General features: G+C 35.2%; 1 protein-coding gene across 7 annotated transcripts in view; it reads right to left on the minus strand.

Moving 5' to 3' along the window:
* Window positions 1-5618: 5618 nt before the first annotated feature.
* The window catches only part of LOC123557929 (galactose-3-O-sulfotransferase 2-like), a 31385-nt gene continuing 16327 nt past the window's right edge, over window positions 5619-20676 (minus strand). For 4 of the 7 annotated variants that reach the window (XM_045349726.2, XM_045349729.2, XM_045349730.2 and 1 more), the window contains exons 2-3: window positions 14715-14821; window positions 5619-13523 (exon numbers count right to left, since the gene is read on the minus strand). In XM_045349726.2, the coding sequence (XP_045205661.2) occupies window positions 12239-13523; window positions 14715-14821 (1392 nt within the window). In that variant the 3' untranslated portion in view covers window positions 5619-12238. Of the gene's footprint in view, window positions 13524-14714; window positions 14822-16559; window positions 16650-16942; window positions 17134-20676 lie in introns of those variants that run through there. The other 3 variants (XM_045349728.2, XM_045349727.2, XM_045349731.2) reach the window with 3 other exon arrangements.

Consider the following 20676-nt stretch of genomic DNA (forward strand, 5'->3'; position numbering starts at 1 on the left):
GATATCAACTGAACATATTATGATGCATAAATGTACTAAATAATTTTGTAGCATCCCGTTCGTTACGTGAACAAACGTTGATGTGGTACTACAGGTCAAGGGTCAAGGCTACAGTAAAATTTGATCGTGAAGTGTTTTTTTTTTCAAACTCCGGCCTAAATACATTAACGTTCACAGAATATTTCCTACATTCAGTACAAAGAGGATATTACATGGGTGTCTTTTCATATTGAATTTATTGAACGAGTTTAATAAATTCAATGTAAAAAGACATAAAATGTAATATTCTTTTTATCACATGTAAGCTTTTCCTATTGAAACATCATACTTTCCTCTTCTGTAGAGTCTGTATATTTAACACCGACTTTAAATAAAATTTGTATCTGTATCTTGTATCTTCCTTTACCAAGCAAGTACTTGTACGAGTATACGCCAGTAGGTGTCAGTACAATATTGGAAGAGGAAGAAGAAGAACGTCCGCTATAAGTAAACGATGTCAATGTCAAAGCTTTATTACACTAGCGTATTAGTAATAGAAAGAGCATGGAAACTCGAGGGTAAACGATTTGTACGAGGGGGCGTAGCCTCCGAGTATAAATTGTTTACCCGAGAGTTTTATTGTTCTTTCTATTTTGTATCATAGCCATCCATATATGGTAGTTGTAGGCGTTCCACATTGCCATATACAGCAGTTCAGTGGGTACTTAAAATCCTTGCTTTACAAATATGTAAAGCCCAGGTAAAATAAACCAATGCTAGGGCAGAAAATCAATAAAATACACTTCACTGTCTACTGTTCCAGACACGCTGGCATACTTTTCTATCCAACAGTGCGGTAACTAGCGTGCGGGTATTAAATACCTGCACACTTTTAGTTACCGTACCCTGTACTCAGTGTATACGAATTACCTGCACCAAATTTGTTAAGAAAACACACCGAGCAATGATACAATCAAATTTATGTAATGGCTTTATTTCACTCCCACGGCGCCAACATGTGATAAATGACTCTAATGACCTTTAGAGAATGTTTGGGTCAAAGGTCGTAGAGTTTGCAGGAAGATAAAACTTGATATCGAACTCCAATATATGATATCATGGTCGGTTGCTAAACACCAAGGCGACGCATGCTTAGTTTTCGCGTTTGTAGGTCAAGGTTCAAGGAAATTTTTCTTCGTGAGTCGAAAATTACTGATCTATTGGACAGGTCTGTAACGTTCAAATCTAGCAGTGAGTTGATGTTCCAATTCTGCCTCACTGATGCCTGTCTACACGTCTGTCTGTTTGTTTTACAAAATATTTTCTCCTATTTTTGAGTAACGCATGATATTTCATCACGACGTCATTTTTACTCGCATGTCACTTCTTTATATCTTCATGTCTGTTAGTCACACATACTTTAGTACTCAACTTCTACAGTTACGCCCCAAGCTATAAGTCACCAGCATGGAATTTATTTGTTTGTTTTGGGTTTAACGCCGTTTTCAACAGCAGTTCAGTTATGTTACAGCGGACAGTTAACCTAACCAGTGTTCATGGATTCTGTACCAGTACAAACCTGTTCTCCGCAAGTAACTGCCAACTTGCCCACATGAATCAGAGATAGCGGACGATTGATTTCAGGCACAGTGTCTTTCATCAAATCGTCACGGAGAGCATACGCCCAGCCCAGGAATCGAACTCACGACCCCGCGATTCGTAGACCGACGCTCTCCCTATTGAGCCAAGCGGGCGGGCAGCATGGAATTTAATGTCAAAATATTTTTTCTTGTGTTACGTCAGTTTTTCGTCATTACAATACTACAAGTACATTTTTACCATGTGTACTCAACTCCTAGTTTCCGTCCATATAACATCAACATAAAGTGGACATAAGCATATGATCGGGACTTTTATGTCTATCATTGTATGAGATATGCCCCTGTTTGGACTAACAACATAAGAGTTTCATTCAATTGAAATGAAACCAACATCAAATATGGATATATGAAATATTGTTCAGAATATCCTTTAGAGTTAGGTCCCTTTTCAACTAAATGATATCTTTCTATATTAATTAAGCATTTTCAGGGAGCGTGTGCCATTTTTAGCTCATCTGATTTTTTTTTGGGAAAAAAAGAGTTATTGATCGGCGTCGGCGCTGGCGTTGCCTGGTTAAGTTCAAAGCTATTGCTTTAAAACTTGCAACACTTGTTCACCATCAATAGCTGACTCTGTACAGCAAGAGACATAACTCCATCCTGCCTTTTGCAAGAATTATGGCCCCTTTTGGACTTAGAAAATATCAGATTTCTTGGTTAAGTTTTGTTTAGGTCATCTTTTCTCCTAAACTTTCAAAGCTATTGCTTTGAAACTTGCAACACTTGTTCACCATCATAAGTTGACTCTGTACAGCAAGAAACATAACTCCATCCTGCCTTTTGCAAGAATTATGGCCCTTTTTGGACTTAGAAAATCGGATTTCTTAGTTAAGTTTTGTGCTTAGGTCAGCTTTTGTCCTAAACTATCAAAGCTATTGCTTTACAACTTGCAACACTTGTTCACCATCAAAAGCAAGAAACATAACTCTATTCTGCTTTTTGCAAGAAATATGGCCCCTTTTAGAATTAGAAAATATCATTTTTTTGTTGTTTTGCGTTTAGGTCAACTTTTTTCCTTAACAGTCAAAGCTATTGCTTTAAAACTTCGACCAGTTATTCGCGATTAAAAGCTGACTCTGCACAGCAAGTACTGTAACTCTACATTATTTTTGCAAGAGTTATGGCCCCTTTTGGACTTAGAAAATGGTGGGTAGGACAATATTTCTTTTATACAGAGACAAAAGAAATCAGATGAGCGTATGCACCCGCAAGGCGGTGCTCTTGTTTATCCATATTTTACGCTCTAATCAAACTCGGATTTTTTCGTTATATTACTGTAGCTGTGGTGCCTGTTTACCTGAAATCTCACTATTACATGCACACAGAGTTTTTCACAGTTTTTTTTTTCAGCTGTGATTCGTTGCCTAGCAACAATTTGTTTAGCACAGAAATTCTAACTTAAAGGTAAGAGACACACAAGTAATAGAAAGAGCATTGAAACTCGCGAGGGTAAACGATTTCTACGAGGGGGCGTAGCCCCCCCCGAGTATAAATCGTTTACACGAGAGTTTTAATGTTCTTTCTGTTTCGTATCATAGCCATCCATATATGGTAGTTGTAGGTGTTCCACGTTGCCATAACCTTAGGACGGCCAGCACTCGCCAGGCACATGTATGTTTTTGACAACACAGAAAATGACGTCACTCGACCTTCAGCTATTTCCGGAAGTAAATAAAATGAAAGTAGAAATGCTAAACTTGAAAACGAAAGCCGCATTTTGATTCGTAGATAGTCAGGGGTCACGCGCAGGGGTCACCCCGTCTAAATGTATGCGCCTGGACTTCTTTTTTATTTTTTATTTTTGCTATTGGGGAGCCAATTTTCAGCACTTTATTACGAATTGAAATTACCTGGGCTTTAGTACAGCATGTCAGCTTTTAATCTATGAAAAAATATTTGAGCTCTGGATAAACAGAAATACCACAGGGGTCCGTAACGGACGAAGGGTACATCGATAATTTTGGAACTTCATCAAATCGCTCAAAATGTCATTTTTGATGTTGTCTGAGAGTGTCAGTATATGCCTCAGATGTAAGATATAACCGTATTTGAGAGCTGCAGACCTAGACATTTCAGAAATATTTTAAAAATAAGTTTCGTGTAATAAATGTTGTTTCTACGGAAGCGAGAAATCAGACACTAAGTAATAGAAAGAGCATTGAAACTCGAGGGTAAACGGTTTGTACGAGGGGGCGTAGCCCCCGAGTATAAATCGTTTACCCAAGAGTTTTAATGTTCTTTCTGTTTTGTATCATAACCATCCATATATGGTAGTTGTAGGCGTTCCACATTGTCATATACAGCAGTTCAATGAGTACTTAAAATCCTTGCTTTACAAATTTTTATGTAAAGCCCAGGTAAAATAAACCAATGCTAGAGCAGAAAATCAATAAAATACATTTCGCTGTCTACTGTTCCAGACACGCTGGCATTCTTTCCTTATCCAACAGTGCGGTAACTGGCGTGCAGGTATTAAATACCTGCACACTTTTATTTACCGTACCCTGTACTCAGTGTATACAAATTAACTGCACCAAATTGGTTAAGAAAAAACACCGAGCTATGATACAATCAATCATAAATAATGGTGATGCCATAAAAACACACGAAAAAGCAATGCATTCAATTTAACCACGACACTGCAGTTTTTGTAGACTACAGTTTCTGTATTCTACTACATATTCCCTCTCCTGCATGGACTACTCGTGTGGGTTCGCATCGTTGAAAGGACTAATCATGTAGTTATTTTTTGTGAATGTTATATATATTCTTTTCATTTATCGATTAATAAAATTTTAAGTGTTCAACAGAAGAGTTTAGAGATCATTATGACATGCTTACATCCAAATTACATGTACAAAAATGATTACTTTGTTTAGCTGATATTTTTATGACCTTTTATATATTTGGTGCATTCACACGAGTCATATGTATCATAAAAGGTATGTTGATATACTAATGCCCCAGGTACTTCACAAACATTAAAAAAAAAAGAAAAGAAAGAAACCTTGTATTGTTTAGCTGTCATTTTTACATTTTGTATAGTAGATATCATTTCAACAGTTTGTTTTAGATCATTTTATTGATGTTTGATTTAAGACTGAACATGACGACACGGGCCATCTCTAACGGATATAGCTGCTCTCTGGCCACTGTTTATCATCTACTTTTAATTCGCGCATATTTCAAATATGCGTGCACGCGTATAAAAGTATGCATGCACCAGTAAATATACACGAAAACTTACACATTTCTGCATGCATATTCTGTGGACGTGCAGGCCTGCATCCATATCTTTACAACTATACAAGAGCACGCGTAATGACAAGGGACCTGTGCGTAAGTTTTGCAGTGGATATATTGTGAGACTTTAAGAGCAAAGAACGGATATATTTCTCGAAGCAAGCTAATAATCTTTTTTATGAGGCTCTATACGCATCTTCATCTATTATTATTACTATTATACAAAAACTTGTTCTTTATCCTAAGTAAAGTTAAAAAAACAAAACAAACAAACAAAAAACGCCATTATTGATTATTTTAGCGTGAAGACACATTTAGATGTCACAAATGATGCCACACGCCCGACATGAAATTTTCATGTAAATATGAAAAAGAAATTGATACGGAAAAAATATTGACGTTTCCGGTCCTACTGCAAGTACATGGAGATTGAAGGCCAACAGTTTTTACCGTTGACTGGTAAAATCAGATATAAATTTTCATATTTTTCTTGAAGTATTGACTTTAGATAAGCAAAATCTAATGGTCCTATAGCACAAATTCTGAACCAGCGATTTGTATACGGAGCTGAGTAATAATGCGTCGCCGATCATATACTATTACAATTATACAATTAAAAAAAATACAGGATATACTCATTATCCTCGTATTTCATAGCTATTTTTCACGCATATAGCTATACACCCATTGGTCTGATCTAGCCTCTTTGATAAATATTTGTTAAAAAAATCTGACCTCATTCAATAGTTTATTCACTATTACAGTAAACGCCTCAACAATATAAAATGCATGTACATATATTATTGGAGTGTTTTGCAGATCTAGACATATGGGTCATTTTTAAATTATAACCATGAACACTTATATATAAAATTTACAAAATGACTGAAAAAAAATATAACAAAAAAAGCAATACCTTGACGTATAAAATAAAACTGCAGTGTAAATACCTTATAACATTTGCACATGTATAATATTACAAAAGAACCACCAATGCCTTCAGTGGCGCACCTGTATAGTATATATATATAATAATATATTTAACCAAACTTATCACGCAACACTAGTTATTTTGTCAACATCTTCAAAGTTACCAAGAGCAGAATAAACTTTCCAAAATAAGCACGCCTTCAGAACAATAATTTCTATGTATCCAAATTTCAGCAGCAGAATGTAATGAAGTTATGAAAGAGCTTTTTAGGACAATAAATCAGAACAAAACAAAACAATATATTTGTCCAGCTATACATGAGAAGTTAAACTACTTTTGTTAAAATACGACGTCTTCCAAAAACTATGTAAATTCAGTTTAAAAGAATATTTGGTATATACTAAGTGTTGCGTTAGAAATTTTTTAAGTGCATGTACCGAACACAACATCAGTACACTTTACAATGAACCCCATTTATAAGGAACACAGTCATGTCATAACAAAATAATCAAACCTATGTTAAAGACCTTCTGCGAACTAAAGAACTTTAAAGACCGAACCATTCAGTTACGATTTAAATATTTACAGTGTGTTTATATGTGGGAATAAAGACCACTTGTATACAACAACCACTTTTGGGCCCTTTCACAAGAAAGTGCATTGTTTATACACAGGTAATATGTATAATGTAACAGGATACAGTCACATGACTTAAAAAGTTGTCATTATTTTCAAGTTGACTGCATTCATACTTTAAAACGCACTGCATACATTTAAGTCGGAAACGAAACCTGGGGTGGTCCTTGATGCAAGTAGTCTGTGTTCACAGGAGAACTTAATCACAGGTTTAACTGTATAACGCTTAGGATGGCCATTACAGCCCTACATCGCCCATATGAGTATATGTATTATTACTATGAGATATAAAGTTAAAGCTTAATTACAAAAAGAAATTTTCAAAAATCAGATAAAATACTACTTTTAACTTCTTAATAATGTTTTTCTACTATCTGACCTAGTGACCTAGTTACTTTCCCGAGGTGACCCAGTTTTTGAGACTGCAGGCAAATCCAGATTTCATCTAAATTATTTACAAGCTGAAACCTCCTAGAATTAATATGATATATCTATGATTAATTTGAACAAGTGATCCAGTTTTAATATATATAACAAAGTTTTGAAAAACTGACTAAGTTTCATGTAGATTAGGCAGAAAATGAAGCCTCTAAAGGTTTGTAGTTTCGAACTAAGGTTCATAAAGATTTGGTCAAAACTTTTATCTATAGAGTATCAATAATAAGATTACTGAAGACGGACAACTGATGACGGATCAACCACCAACACTAAGAGTTCAATCTGAAACACTTCGTATCAAAAGTTTCAGGTGAGCTTAAAATGAACACTTTCAACTATTTTTACTAAAACAGTTCATGTAAATTATGCTTATAAATAGAGTATTAACACGTGCTAGAAGGCAAAGATATCGCTTTAAATGTCTAACTATCATAATAATACACTTCACTTTAAACGGGTCCCGGAATTTAATCGTAATGATCATAAATATCACCACTTCACTGAAACGTTTGTTAGCCGTAAATTTTATCATTTTTATATGTTAGACTTCTTTCGCAACATGAAACATTTTTAAAAATGTACACCCGACAACCAAAAGGTCAATAAAGAATGCATTATACGTGTCAAAATTTTGATCTACTCTTTTCATCCTCATATCCGGCACTACAAAGAAATAATAATTTACTTTTGGCCTAAAAGGTCCATTACTAAGGGAAAGTGAGTTGGCAATTTTTTTCATAGCCAGTGCATAGACTTCTGCAAGACACTAAATAATGAAGATTGGCAGGTCAAAATTTACAGAAGGTCTTTGGAACTCAGAGAAACGTATGTGTATTACGTTGAAATTTCAATGAATCGACAGAATGACCCCCAGGTCTTTTTAACTTTCTTCATACTTCATAGAAAAATAATTGTACATATACTGCGATTTATTTCGAATTTCTACATACCAACTTTCATTTTCCAATAAAATGAAATAATTTCTGTGCTTTTTAAAAGAAATTAAAATGTTCACTTTCCTTAGTATTGGACCTTTAATGTAAGTTTACCACAGGATACAAACTACTACACTAACACTCAATTAAAGTGTCATTTACATTATATAATATGGAGTACACAAACTTCCGGTGTGCTTTCGTTGTAACGTTGTAATCTCATTAGCAAACCTTAACTGGTTTATGACGAGTATTTTAGTCCAAACATAACCTTCCTGTCTGTAAACTATGGTAGCATATTTCTGCCACGAGATAGCTAGGTAACTATCGCGATACTTTAAAAAAATTATCTTGATAACCAAAGCTTTCTGAAACAATTATCTCGATAGTTAAAAGTTTCCTGGAAATATTATTGCGACAATTTACATTATCATGAAGCGTTTGCCTAAGTGCCCACAGCTGCTATTTAATAGCTAGATAGCTTCTTCCATACTTTCAGGAATTATCCTGATATTTTTGACTTTTCTGAAAAGTTTATCTCAATAGCCTAAAGTTTCCTGGAAATAAGAAATCATATCTAGAAACAAGAGCTGTCGGATGACAGCGCGCTCGACTATTCGAAGAATTGATTGAAGAATGGGGTCAAAATATTTCTGTAGATTTTCAGACAAAAGAAAAAAAGGGATTAAACAAAACATGTTCCTGTATTTGTGGATTTCGATTAGTCTTGCACTAAATGGCAATGTGTGACCATGATGGCAAATATGTTAAGTTATATGTTAGGCAAAATATGGACTTGTATGAAAAATTTAACTAATTTTCAAGTCCAAAAAGGGTCATAATTCAGTCAAAATAGTTGACAGAGTTATGTACACTTGTCATAGATGGAAATCATGTTGATATACTAGTCTTAAAAGTTTCAAAGCCACAGTTCAAACCGTTTTGACAAAAATTTCAAAGTCCAAAAAGAGCCATAATTCAGCCAAAATAGTTGTCAGAGTTATGTACTCTTGCCTACAGATGGAAATCATAATGACAAACAAGTGTCTAAAGTTTAAAAGCCATATGTCAAATAGTCTTGACAAAACATGGATATATACGAAAACAGAACCAATTTCCAAGTTCAAAAAGGGCCATAATTCAGCCAAAAAATAATGACAGAGTTATGTACTCTTGCCTATTGATAGAGACTATAATACTGAACAAGATATAAAAGTTTCAAAGCCATATGTCAAACACTTTACACAAAATATAAACAGGTATGAAAAAACCAAGATTTCTAAGTCAGAAGGGGCCATAATTCAGCCAAAATGCTTGATGGAGTTATGTACTCTTGCCTACAACTGGACATTGTGATGGTAAACAAGTGTTGAAAGTTTCAAAGCTATATCTCAAAAGACTTTGTCAAAATGTAGACTGGTACGAAAAACTTAACCAAGATTTCTAAGTCAAAAAGGGGCAATAATTCAACCAAAATGCTTGATGGAGTTATGTACTCTTGCCTACAACTGGACATGGTGATGGTAAACAAGTGTTGAAAGTTTCAAAGCTTTATCTCAGAAGACTTTGTCAAAATATGAACTGGTACGAAAAACTTAACCAAGATTTCTAAGTCAAAAGGGGCCATAATTCAGTCAAAATGCTTGACAGAGTTATGTACTCTTGCCTATAACTGGACATGGTGATGGTAAACAAGTGTTGAAAGTTTCAAAGCTTTATCTCAAAAGACTTTGTCAAAATGTGGACTGGTACGAAAAACTTAACCAGGGTGTGACGCCGACGCCGACGCCGACGCCAACGCCGACGCCGTGGTGAGTAGGATAGCTCTACTTATTCTTCGAATAGTCGAGCTAAAAATAATTTAGTGGGATAATATTTTCAGAATAATGCACATCTTTCCTGGAAATTATGAATATTGTAGTGATAGCTACCAAGCATCTCGTGGTAGTTTCAAACATTAACACAACATTTTGCGCTAGATACAAATGTAGAATAAATATCTAGAAAATATCAGTTATTGCTAAAATGTTTTCAGAAAACTGCACACATTTCCTAGAAAGTTTACTCTATTATCGCGTTAGCTACCTACCTATCTGGTGGCAGAAATATGCGATAATAAGAAACCACTCTGCTGATGCTTCAGAGTGTATGTTACCAGTCTGATTACGCTATATGTTCATACTAAGGTAAAAAGTTACCACGAACAAATCATAATGCACGGGTTTTAAGGCTGGTCTTAAACCTAGATCCCCAAAATAACGTCATAGAACGGACCCGTAACATGTAGGCCTATGGGGAAATTAAGCTAAATGTAACCTTGATTTTTTATGTTATGAAAATGAAAAAGAATAATACAGGTCAATGTTAACATCACAGAAAAGCAACTGTTTTGACTCTGTATCACGAAAGACATAGGTGTCATACAACTTAATACACAAAACTACCGTATATAAGTAAAGTTAAGTCTTATAAAAATGTATAAGGTAATGGTAACGCCACTCAAAAAACGAGCGGAACAATCTCGTCAAAACGGGTGAACTTTTACAGATCATAACACTAAAATGATTGTCCATTATGAGATCCTACACAAACACGCACGCACAAACATTGTTTCACTAACACAACTTGCAGACTTTCTCCTGCTACTAACTCACTACTAAACATATCAACCTCGTACAGATTACACTATGCTGCACACCCTAGACAATGCATAAATACTGATTACATCAAAAATAAACCATTATTAAACGCTTACAGTATTTCTGACATGCAAAATGTGACTGAAACATAAATACCAGGCCTGTGCCTTCCCTAGTTCGGATACCAACCCTGTCTACAAGGTTATAAAATAAGAATGGAAACGAGTCTCTTGAAAAACAACATCCCCATCTGTCAATTTCAAAAATGGAGTTCAGAACCAACCAATCAGATACGGGGTTCTAAGACTGGTTTCAAAACTCAGCTTTATAGCCTTGGACAAAGGTATCCAACTTCTTTTTTATACTCAAAGGCCAAAACTGAAGCGCTATAACATTTGGTATCTAACAAGCTGTTTAACTAAGTTAAATAAAAACAAGAGCACCGCCTTGCGGGTGCTGACGCTCATCTGATTTTTTTTGTGTAATAGAAATATTGTCCTACCCATGATTTTCTAAGTCTAAAAAGGGCCATCATTCTTGCAAAAAGCAGGATAGAGTTATGTTTCTTGATGTACAGTGTCCACTTATGATGGTAAAAACTGTTGCAAGTTTTAAAGCAATAGCTTTGATAGTTTATGAGAAAAGTTGACTTAAACATAATACTCAACCAAGAAAATGATTTTCTAAGTCCAAAAGGGGAAATAATTATTGCAAAAAGCAGGATGGAGTTATGTTGCTTGCTGTACAGGGTCAGCTTATGATGGTGAACAAGTGTTGCAAGTTTCAAAGCAATAGCTTTGATAGTTTAAGAGAAAAAGTTGACCTAAACATAAAACTTAACCAAGAAATCTGATATTTTCTAAGTCCAAAAGGGGCCATAAATCTTGCAAAAAGCAGGACGGAGTTATGTTTATTGCTATACAGGGTTAACTTTTGATGGTGAACAAGTGTTGCAAGTTTTAAAGCAATAGCTTTGATAGTTTAGGATAAAAGCTGACCTAAACATAAAACTTAACCAAGAAAACTGATTTTCTAAGTCCAAAAGGGGCAATAAATCTTGCAAAAAGCAAGATGGAGTTATGTTTCTTGATGTACAGGGTCTGCTTATGATGGTGAACAAGTATTCCAAGTTTCAAAGCAATAGCTTTGATAGTTTAGGAGAAAAGTTGACCTAAACATAAAACTTAACCAAGAAATCTGATATTTTCTAAGTACAAAAGGGGCCATAAATCTTGCAAAAAGCAAGATGGAGTTATGTTTCTTGCTATACAGGGTCAGCTTATGATGGTGAACAAGTATTCCAAGTTTCAAAGCAATAGCTTTGATAGTTTAGGAGAAAAGCTGACCTAAACATAAAACTTAACCAGGCAACGCCGACGCAGACGCCGACGCCGACAACCGCTCAAGTGATGACAATAACTCATCATTTTTTTTCAAAAAATCAGATGAGCTAAAAAGATCACCGAGGTATCGAGTTTCAGCGTCTTCCCATCTACCAGTGGTTCAATATTCAGGTGACGAACCACTGCAGACTTCTGGTAAGTGAGAAAGACTTCGACTGTACTTTTGATATTCGGTTAACGTTAATGATTATAAAAGTCAGTCTAGAGACCAGTCTCTAAATTCAAATTTTCCATTGGCCAATGCAGATTGTACCAACGAACAACCAATCGGATGCCTCAGTTATGAGACTGGTCTACAGCAAACTGATTTTACCACCAAGGACCGTCAATTACTGCATGCATTGATCTGTCATTTCATTATTACTTTTCATTCTTACAATTTCTTTGCTTTTGACGCAGAATACCGTGACCATGCATTTTCTATCAACCGTTTCATCATCGGCAACTCGGGCTCCATCATAAGTCTACAATCCTTCAATGTTACCGTAAAACTCTCACCCCATTTAGTTTTAGGGACTGTAAAAATAGCAGTAGTATTTCTCTGTCCAACTGCTTTGTTGCAAAATGTTATCACCTCTCCTTGTATTATTTTGAAGCTTTCCACTTCCTCTTTTAAATCATTACCTTGAGATTCAACCTTTATAGTAAACACTTTATAAAAATGTTCATACAATTTAAAATCGGCACTATTCCATTTCCTGAGATTTTCAAGGTCTTTACTGTCTAAATCAAATTCTGGTTTATTTCTCATAGCATTAAGTGGGACGTACAAAATATCTTTTGTGTCCCAACATAATATCCGTTTCATGAGAACCAAAGATTCTTGAAAATGTTCTAATATCAGCACTAGTGAATAATCTCTATCAACTTCTTCGATGTATTTGTCAACATACGTATCATCATGGAACTTGAGTTTTGGAATTCCAAAGTCAAAAGACATCCGGTTGTAAACAAAGTATGTTTGTATTCTTGTCTGTAAAGGATTTTTCAAAAATTCACTAACAACCTTTTCCTGAGAAAGATTACCTGCTGACAATTCTCGTAAATGTTTGTAGAACCCATAATATGACGCAGCAGACGTAAAATGACTGACTGGTTCTCGGATTATTCCGACGTAGACTGTGTCGTCCGGCATTATGGAATGAAAAGCTTCTCTATTATAGACCACGTGATTGCACAGAATATTGTAAGTTTCGTTCGCCGGAAGTGGAACTATTTTATTTTTGGAAACAGTCTCTCCATATCCTAAGTAATTAAACCCGTATCCTGTTGATTTTCGTGGAAGAACTATATTTAGCTTATGTTCAATAGCAAATCGTAGGAAAATGTTCATAAGCGTTGTACTTCCAGCTTTGTGAACTTTTAGAAAACTAACATCGAACTTCTTTTCACTGCATTTTCTACCGTTGTTAGTTTCCACTATTAATCCTTCTTGAACGTTTCTAAGGGTATTTTTCTCAACAGTTTCATTAGTTTTAACGTCCTTGACATTGTCCCCGTTAGGCAGTGAATCGCTATACAAGGCATTCAGTACGGACTGGTTGCTATGCAGTTGGTTGTTAGCGGCCGGAAACTGGGCGATTACAATACCTACGCCACCAGATGATGCCACATAGTGACTAAACAAGAAGACCAGCAATACCAATATTACAAATAATCTGAAAAACACAAAAAAGACTAAATGCAATACATGTCCATTGGAACCTGTATTTATGGAAGGCCGGTGCGCCATGCATGCCAAATGCCAACTATTTAATGCTAAATATCAATTATTTAATGCTAAATGCCATAAATGCCAATTATTAAATGCTAAATGTAAATTACTTAATGCTTAATGCTAAAAGCCAAATACTAAATGTCATTTAGCTAATGCTAATTGCTAAATGATAAATGCTTATAGTTAAATTCTTCAATTTCACGAGCTAATGATTTCTATCTCTTAACATATATAATATTCCACCAGTCTGACTTGAAACAATAACATGTTCTACCGGCAGCAAGAACATTGGACCGAAACTGTTTACACTTAAAATGTTTAGAAAAAAGTGTTTGATAGAGACAAAGTTATGTAACAAAGGCCAATGACTATTCAAAGGATGCATTCATACATTGATATATTCAGTTCCTTTTAATAAGCACTTTGCAAAAAGCATTTGGAATTTATTCTTTCGCATTTTTCAATTAATGATTAGCATTTTATCGTTTGACAATTACCGTTTGACAGTCAATATTTGTCATTCAGCATTTGGCACATAGCATTTTGCATTAATTAACTATTTGTCATTTATCATTTGGCAGTTAGCATTGCGCACCGGCCTTCCATATGTATTAATATAAAGCCTTTATTTTCAAATACATATTTTTTTCTGGAGTCATATGGATAGAATTTCAGACTCCTGTCACCCAAGAGACCAATACTAGTCCCTGTGCATGAAAACAATACTTTGTTATGTATAAATTAACCAAACTTTATCCGGTCGCTGAATATATTTTGTTTAATACAGCAATTACACAAAATATACGGCACTTATAAAGCTTAAATTCTGTACTTGGATATCAGATAGACTTAATCTGTGCCCTTGTTGCATGTGTACGGAGAGAAAAATTTGTATGTAATTGGTTATTATGTTTAATTAAATGCAAATATTTTCTATGTCCTGATTCACAAACGTTTTTATCAGTTCAATCATCAATCCTGTGATTCCCTTTGGCTTCAAAAAGCCTTGTGGACAGAATAAATAAATATAAACATATTTACAAGTACACACTTAACATGTATTCGTATTATTCCGAAAGGCACATAATAAACAAATGAAAACATTCCTTCTTATTATAAAAACTTTACTTACAGAAACGGCCTGCTCTTCCCAACTTGAACAAACATCTGCCAAGGGGCATCCGTCGGCATTCTGCGACACCAGCGAGAGTACAACTTGAATTTAGGTACCAGACATCTCTAAAATAAACAAATACATATGCATTGAATTCTCGTGTATAATCGTAAGTTGTGTATGGGTTCTGCGACGACAAAACTAGAAACTTTGACCAATAAGTGTGACATTGACCTTGAAGCTAGTGACCTGAGTTGTGCACTCTGTATGTCGTCTTGATAAGGTAAACTATCACGTTCCGGTGATTTAAAAGATAGAAAGCGGACACAAATTTGAGCTATCGGATCTTTGATCTCTAGACTATGTGTGACCTTGACCTTGGAATTAGTTAGTTACCTGGGCTGTACAATTTGCATGCCGTCTTCTTGAGGTAAACAACTGATGAAAATCCCTTCAGTGGTTAAGAAGATATGTAGCAGACACAAATTTGCGCTATTTGATCTTTGACCTATTAGTGTGACATTGACCTCGAACCCAGTGTCCTTGCTTGTGCGCTATGCCTGTTGTCTTGATTGGGTTAAAACTGATACTAGTTTTATGAAAAAGCATTCCGGTGGTTCAGATTTGGAGCAGGCGCAAATTTAAGTTATTCGTTCTTCGATCTCCAAATGTGACCTTGATCTTGGCCTAATGACCTGGGTTGTGCACTCTGCACGTCATCTTGAAAAGGTAAATTTTTGATACCAGTTTTACAAAAAAATATTGAGGCGAGTTATAAGTTATGGAGCGGACATGAAGTTAAGCTTTCTGACCTTTGACCTCAAAAAGTGACTTTGACTTTGGACCGATTGACCTGTGTTGTGTGTTCTGCACGTCGTCGTGATGATGATAGTAACAGCTACAAGTTTAATGAAAATTCCCCCACGGTTAAGACGGTTTGGAGAGGAAGAGAAAACGAACGGACAGACAATAGCAATTCTTAATGATCCCCAAAACTGCTGGCGTGAAAAACCTTTGAAAATACACGAAATTTAAAGAAATTTTCTTCTTTTACATGCTTTATCACAATTGCATTTCACAGAAAGGACATCCATGGCAATATTTTCTCGCGTGTTTTATATTTCGAGTTTGTTTCTGCAAACTTACATCTTTCCAAGAGCTCATCCGTATTTCATATATCGTTGTGTATTTCATAATTATACATTTGTATTGTCAATTGAAGAAGCTTATTAAAGCGAAACATGTTTTGACAAAACTGTGTTGGTTTATGAATTTACAATATCATCCATACAGTAAAAACACTTGTGCAGTGAACTTTTGCTAAAAAATATACTTGAAACTGTGGACATAAAGACATTATACTCGGATTTTACCGCAAGGTTTTCCGTATTACACGGAAGTCTGATCTATGGCGTACCGTCTGGGTCAAAAACCAAGAAGTAGTATATGTACATGCAGGTATTTTTGTACATCCGCGTATAAAATTGTACCTGAATGTATAAGAATTGTACTTGCTTGTTAAGCCTTTCGGTTAAAAGCAAGGAGTAATAGAATTATTCCTGCAGGTAGTAAAATATATCTGAAGGTACAATTCAGAAGTGGACCAGCATAAATTATATCAGTTTGTACTTGCAGGTATGAAATTATACCTGCAGGTTGAAATCAGAAATGTACGTGGAGGTATATATTTACACCTGCTGGTATCGCTTTATATATGTAGGTACATTTTGGTTACTTTTAAAATTTATACGTAGATGTATAATCAAGTACCTTCACCTATAGGCACTGGTACATTTCTGATTTAAACACGCAAGGATATTCTACCACCAACTACAAAAATATACTTTTACGTAAACATTTTACCTGCAGATAAAATTTCATTAATCCCACTTGTACCCTTGTACATTTGATCCAAATGGTACACCATACGTGCACGACTACGATACATATGAGCTATGCCATGAGAAAACCAACATAGTGGCTTTGCGACCAGCATGGATCCAGACCAGACTGCGCGGAACGCATGGATCCAGACCAGCCAGCGCATCCGCGCAGTCTGGTCAAGATCCATGCTGTTCGCTTTCAAAGCCTATTGCAATTAGAGAAACCGTTAGCGAACAGTATGGATCCTGACCAGACTGCGCGGATGCGCAGGCTGGTCTGGATCCATGCTGGTCGCAAAGCCACTATGTTGGTTTTCCCGTGGCACGGCTCATATAGTTATTCCCATCTATTCAATTTCTTACTATAGTCCTACTGTTAACACATATATAAGCTGGAACATCCGTTATAAGACATGAACTTTATCAGCGTGACTTTAAAACCAACACACAAGGTAGATTTTCAATTCACTACTTTAACGTCAACGTTTTCCATCATGACCCAGAATGACCAGGATGTTCTGGTAATTATTTAATTCAAGTCATTCAACACTAATAACCACTTATGAGCTTAACAAGCCATTTCCTATTGTCATCTACTAGAGAAACAATGACAGACATTTATTTAAAAGTTCGACTATTTAAGGCTAACTATTTTTCTTCCGTTATTGGTCTGTGACGACGTTTAAAATACTTTCATCTTATTCTTTGAAAATACATAGAATAGGCATAGGAAATAGAGATCAATATAATTACACCTTTACTAATCCTACCAGGTGTTCTGTATTACAAAAGTGGTTCTACTGTGACATTTTGATACAAGCAAAACTGTATTATCTGCACTATTATTTACCTACTGGTACTTCATTTTATTATTGGCTTGTTAAAAGTTAATTTTTTACCATATGTAAGTTGACAGAATCATAGGAACCATGTCTTGAAGGGTAAATCAAACACAAATGAATAAATCCTAAATGATTTTGTTGTGCAAAAAAGTATGATATTGCGTCTTAAACAGTTTTCATTTTCCACTCAATTGTGTAATTGCAAGGGAAGTAAACTAATAGATCGCTACTTATAAGTACTAGCCCAAGGCAAGAGTTGTCATTCTTTGTGGATCACAACTTTAAATTAAAACTTCTGTTATTGATATTAACAAAACTATCATAAACTTCAAATTTGTGAAATCATTTTTGGTTATTTCAAGGACTTGGAAATCAATTTCTAGACTTTATTTAATGTAATACTATCATTGAAAATTTTAGGGTCTATCTCTACATAGAATGTCTGTCTAACTTTTCTTTATCCACATACCGTACCCGTACCGCAACCGTACATTAGAACAGAATTTATTCATCCAGTGATGTCCATGAGACAGTGCGCTCGACTATTCGAAAAATTGTAAGTCGATCAAGGGCCTTAACTAGGCAAGATTTTCGTACCTGAGTAATTCTATTACGCTTAATTACAAATTAAAATTCTAAAAGACAAAAGAAACGCACAGGTTGGAAACTGGTCATAACATTTTATAGTGGAGCTTGTATGTTACTGACAACTGTGAAACATGACAGTAATCAGTCGTCAAAAATGTCTTTTTTTTTTCAAAAATGATACCTAACCACTTGTTTCAAGCAAAATAACACAAATTATCAACAGGTTTTAAAAGAATAGAATCATTGAATCGTGATTGATTACATGTTATCGGAGATGCTCGTCAATTTCGTCTAACGTTAGAGACCGCTCTTATGTCAGTCATGTCCTCCTGTTGGAAGTTATTTCATTTATGCAGCGCAACCTCCCTGGTAGTCTGGCTACCGACTAGATAATCTTTTTTTTTTTTTTTAGAAAAAAATTCTGTAAATAATTCTGACTTCATCAGTCCTGGCTCTGATTATCTAATATTTTGAGAAGAAAAGGGACATAATTATACAAAATTTGAATAGTCTCAAGAGTTCTCTCCTATGAACAAAACATAAGGTCTGAACACAGACTATCTCCCTGGTAACGACAGCCTCTTTCTAAAATGATAATACCTTACTTCATAACAAACATTCTGCCAGGCAACAATTTCCCGCCTGATATGGCTGCAACAGAACATGTGGCAGTCCACCTGAAGGACCGTCGGGGTGGGTGCCCTACCAGATTATTACAACCACTACATCACAAAGGCGTAGATCTCGGTGGACCAATTATACGAAATGCTTAGAGGATTAGTTTTATTGACTTTTGACTGTTTAACTAAATGGAATGACAACCTCTGGATATCAGATAGTTTTAAATTTTTCACACGTGCATGCAAGGCACATGCTATGTAGGATTTCAGTTTTATTTAATCGCAAGAATTGCCTTAATTAGCGTGTTTTGGCTCAGTATGTGCACCATAGAATAATGCCGTCAACACATTTAACGTATTTGTACAAACAAAACATGTTTTAAGGCGCCTTACTGTCGGTTCAATACTCATTTTCGCAGCACTGATGCTCCTTTTGTATAAAACAGACTGGTTCGTTACGACCGGAGAAGAATATTCTAACAACGACACAAACTTCCGTCTAATTGAATTGGATCGTACTGCATCTATTCCACGAAAAATTCGATATCCGTCCTATAGAGGAAATCAGTGGAAGTAACTACATGAAAAATTGTTGACACATTTGCTGCATATTCAGATTGATTTATTGGTGGCTGTCCTAAGAATTAATATGCACAGGCATGATTTAAACCTTCGTCTTTGCACCTTAGCAGAACAGTTGTACTGTTTCATTTTTACCTGGAGGTGTCACCACCTTAACCGCTCGGCCATAGAGTCCCTGACATGATTGTATGGTATAGATTTGTAAGAAACAATGTATACAGTATTGTACCTGTCATTCCGTGTGACAAAAATTGACAGGATGCAATCAGTATCACCATGTTGTTACATGATAACATTGACAAGAAGTTAGTGTGTTTACAACAAGTCGTTAATGTCCTTTTCAGCAAATGTAAGAACGGCATAACGCATGTTGTGTGCTTTGATTGTTAGTTTAATACTGATTTTTTCCCACTTGTATTTCGGTCGTGTAAAAGTTCTCTTACGCATTAGTCTCCCCTAACAGTAAAGGATATTTCGTTTTTTTTTTTTTTTGTTGTTTTTTTTCATCATAACAAACAGTTTAATACGGTTTCATGTAGATTAAGTAGTAAATGCGATCCCTAGAAATATTTTACTCTGATTTGACCTAGTGACCTATTTTTTCATCCAATATAATACCCTGACAGTGCCAGAATTTTGTTGAGTGTAGAAAAGCCTACTGAGTTTACGGTCGACAAGGACGAACAAAGGGCGGTTACAATACGTTAAACCAAAAGAAGTCAAAAATGACAAAGTTAATAACGTAAAACGTTTAAATCGACTGTTAAAGTCTCATGAGACTTTTAATTTTAGATACAGAGTATGCTTAATACCATGGTTAGAAAAGCACTACTTTCAATATTTCATAAAGGGAGGTAATCAAAACAATAGATTAAATATATACCTCCAGCTAACTGAACCAAATATTAAAACCCTTGACAAAGATATTAGTAAACAATTATCGAAAGTAAGATTTATCAAAATGTATTTTATGTTTGCAATAAAAAATGTGACTTCACATTATAAACAAAGTCGTTATGAGAAAAGTTATATGATATTAGTTTAATGCATGAACTAAAACATATAAATAGAAAGTGAATAATGAACATATGTTATATGAAGACATGTATGCAAATACAAACCACCAAAGAAAGAAACGAAGAATAAATGAACAAAGTTGAAAACAGACAGGAAAAAAAACATGTATCCGGAAAAAATCGCCATGAGGATTCGAACTCATACAAAACGGTTTATGGATATGCTATTGGTTACAGGTACCAATAGTTTACTCGACAAAGCTATTTTGCAATATACTTACTGGGCAGTTAAAATGAAGAGAAAAATACTGAAATGGCCTTTTCAAGTATTGCACAAGCACTAAAATTGTATTTTATGTATTGTCATGAAATGGACTCGTCCTCGCGTTTGCACGGGAATCACGTTATCATTGGGGATTAGTAGTGCTAAATCGAAAGTTTTAAAACCT

The sequence above is a fragment of the Mercenaria mercenaria genome, chromosome 5, assembly GCF_021730395.1.
Source record: "Mercenaria mercenaria strain notata chromosome 5, MADL_Memer_1, whole genome shotgun sequence".
NCBI classification, from domain to species: Eukaryota; Metazoa; Mollusca; class Bivalvia; order Venerida; family Veneridae; genus Mercenaria; species Mercenaria mercenaria.